A 2,304-nucleotide genomic window follows, 5' to 3' on the forward strand; every position below is an offset into this window, starting at 1 on the left:
ATTTAAAATATATTAAAATAGAAAATGGTTATTTAAAATTATATTAATATTTCACAGTATTACTATTTAATCAGTATAGCCTTGGTGAGCATATGGGACTTTTTACATTTTTGAACATGGTTTACAGTAAGTGTGATGCATATACAAAAAGATAAGATGCAGGCTATATGATGGTGCGGACTGGAACTAAAAGAAACAGCCCCATCCCCATCTTTCAGGCTTACATATTCAATTTGAATTGAGTGTGAATTATTCATTAGTGTGTGTGTACCTGTAGCCAGAGCCGCCGCGGTGTGTGTGTATCCCAGCTCTTGCAGTGCAGCCTCTGTAATCTGGCTGAACAGCAGGTCTTTCTTCAACAGCACAAATTCTGCATGCTCTGACCTCTTCCTCTCTGAGGGTGGGACATCACTCTGCTCCACCATACAGAACACAGGAATCAGACTGCCTGTGGAAAGGAGAATACAATCACTCAGACATCTTATAAACAGACATGGTCTTCTATCTGTGTTTATGCCCATCAGTGGATACCTTTCCTCCTGTTTGTGTGTAATGATGTTTGTTTGGAGGTCAGGCTCACAGGAGTGACTCCAGGTACAGGCAGATCTACTGAATTCTCCATACGGGCCATTTTACAGGGAGGATAAGAGGATTCAGACATGACGGGCCCCTGGGTGCCACTAGTAGTTGCCAAATGGTCCATCATCGTTTTTAATCTCAGCTCTCACAAACTACAAAAAATGATAGCATGAGGAAAGGAGAACATATATATATAGAGAGAGAATTGTAGTAATGCTCAGTTGTTTTGTTTTTTCTTCTCTGTTATGATGGTCTTTTTTACTGGTTCTAGACTTGTCTTTTATTTTTTTTTGCTGATCAGACTGAGAGACCAAGTTGTTTCCCAGCTAAAGACCAGCTTGATCAGGCTGGGAGACCATCTCAAACCACCTACGACCAGCAAACCATCTTAGGCTGGCTTAAGATGTTATTTGTTCAGCAGTAAAGAGCTGCTACAGGTGCTGCATATATGCTCAACCTATGACAAATCATCATCTCGTCTTCTTTTTATGCCCTATTTTTTCAGTCACTTACTTTATTGTCTGCAGTGCTGTTTTCCGGTGGTTATAATCCTGCAGACGGGGATCCGAACATGCCGACACAGCTAGCGCGCGTCCCAGGATCGCTCACTAACAAAAACACTGGCTCCTGAATCAGCGCGAGGGTCCGATGACAAGCGACTCGAGAGCGGGGTTTATTTCATAAAGAAAGGTCTTTGTTCTTAGCAAACGGAAAAAACAGACACATTTAAATAAAAAAAATAAGGCTAACAGTGAGGAAAAACGAATCGTACAATGTAATGCGCGAACACAGATCCGTAATTAAATCTCTAGACGGCCCCACAAAGCATCATCAATGTGATGTCACCAAGAGCGGACCAATCAGTTTCCAGCAGAAGTGCCTCCTGTCAGAATACATGACTGTTTTAGTATGGCAAGCTATTTTAACATTTAATAATTGATTTCTCAAGCATTTTTGATGTTTCAATAGTAAAAACTCTTAATTTCAAATATCTAATTTACAACTTCAACTAGTCATACATTTTGATTGGCTTACATTGAGTGCTGTGACAACACTCATGAAATGTTTTGTCCTGGGACATATCGATACTAGAAAAATTTGGACAGCATTGATGAGTAAAGACTACATTTATCTAATAATAATGACCAGATAAGTTTATTAAAGGTTTACATAAGGACTTCCTCTTTAATGATGCTCTACTAATTTGCATTTGATTGAAATTTTAGTCATTTTAGTTTTTGGTGATGAATGTTTAGTTGTACAAATTTTTCCCTCACAAGATGAAATGGAAATGTATGTAATTTAACCAAGTGTTGTTAGTTTAAAATATGTTGCCGTAAACAGTTCAAAAGATCCATAATATCATTTTTGAAATAAATTTTGAAAGAGTTCATAAAATGTATCAAAAGTGACAGTTAAGACATCTACAATATTAAAAAAAGGTTTCTATTCTTTTCATAAAAGAATCCTAAAAAAAATGAATGTATCCACAAAAATATTTACCGGCATAACTGTCAAAATTGATAATAAGAAATGTTTCTTGAGCACAAAGTTAGCATATTAGAATGATTTTATAAGGACCACGTGACACTGAAGACTGTAATGGCTGCTGCAAATTCAGCTTTACCATCACAAGAACAAATTGCATTTTTAAAATATAATAAAATGTAGAACTTTATTTAAATTTGTAATAACATTTCACAGTATTACTTTTTTTTTTTTTTT

General features: G+C 36.4%; 1 protein-coding gene across 1 annotated transcript; it reads right to left on the reverse strand.

Annotated features, from left to right (window-relative positions):
• Nucleotides 1-271: 271 nt before the first annotated feature.
• Nucleotides 272-1,384, reverse strand: LOC107577400 (DNA-binding protein SATB1-like; the record flags this gene model as incomplete). The annotated part of the gene is made up of 3 exons (XM_016263485.1): nucleotides 1,093-1,384; nucleotides 532-731; nucleotides 272-448 (listed from the first exon to the last, which is right to left on the reverse strand). Coding segments are annotated over exons 2-3 (352 nt in total), but the record flags the coding sequence as incomplete, so codon positions are not given.
• Between the last annotated feature and the right edge of the window lie 920 nt (nucleotides 1,385-2,304).

The sequence above is a fragment of the Sinocyclocheilus grahami genome, unplaced genomic scaffold (assembly GCF_001515645.1).
Source record: "Sinocyclocheilus grahami isolate Dianchi unplaced genomic scaffold, SAMN03320097.WGS_v1.1 scaffold5938.1, whole genome shotgun sequence".
Lineage (NCBI taxonomy): Eukaryota > Metazoa > Chordata > Actinopteri > Cypriniformes > Cyprinidae > Sinocyclocheilus > Sinocyclocheilus grahami.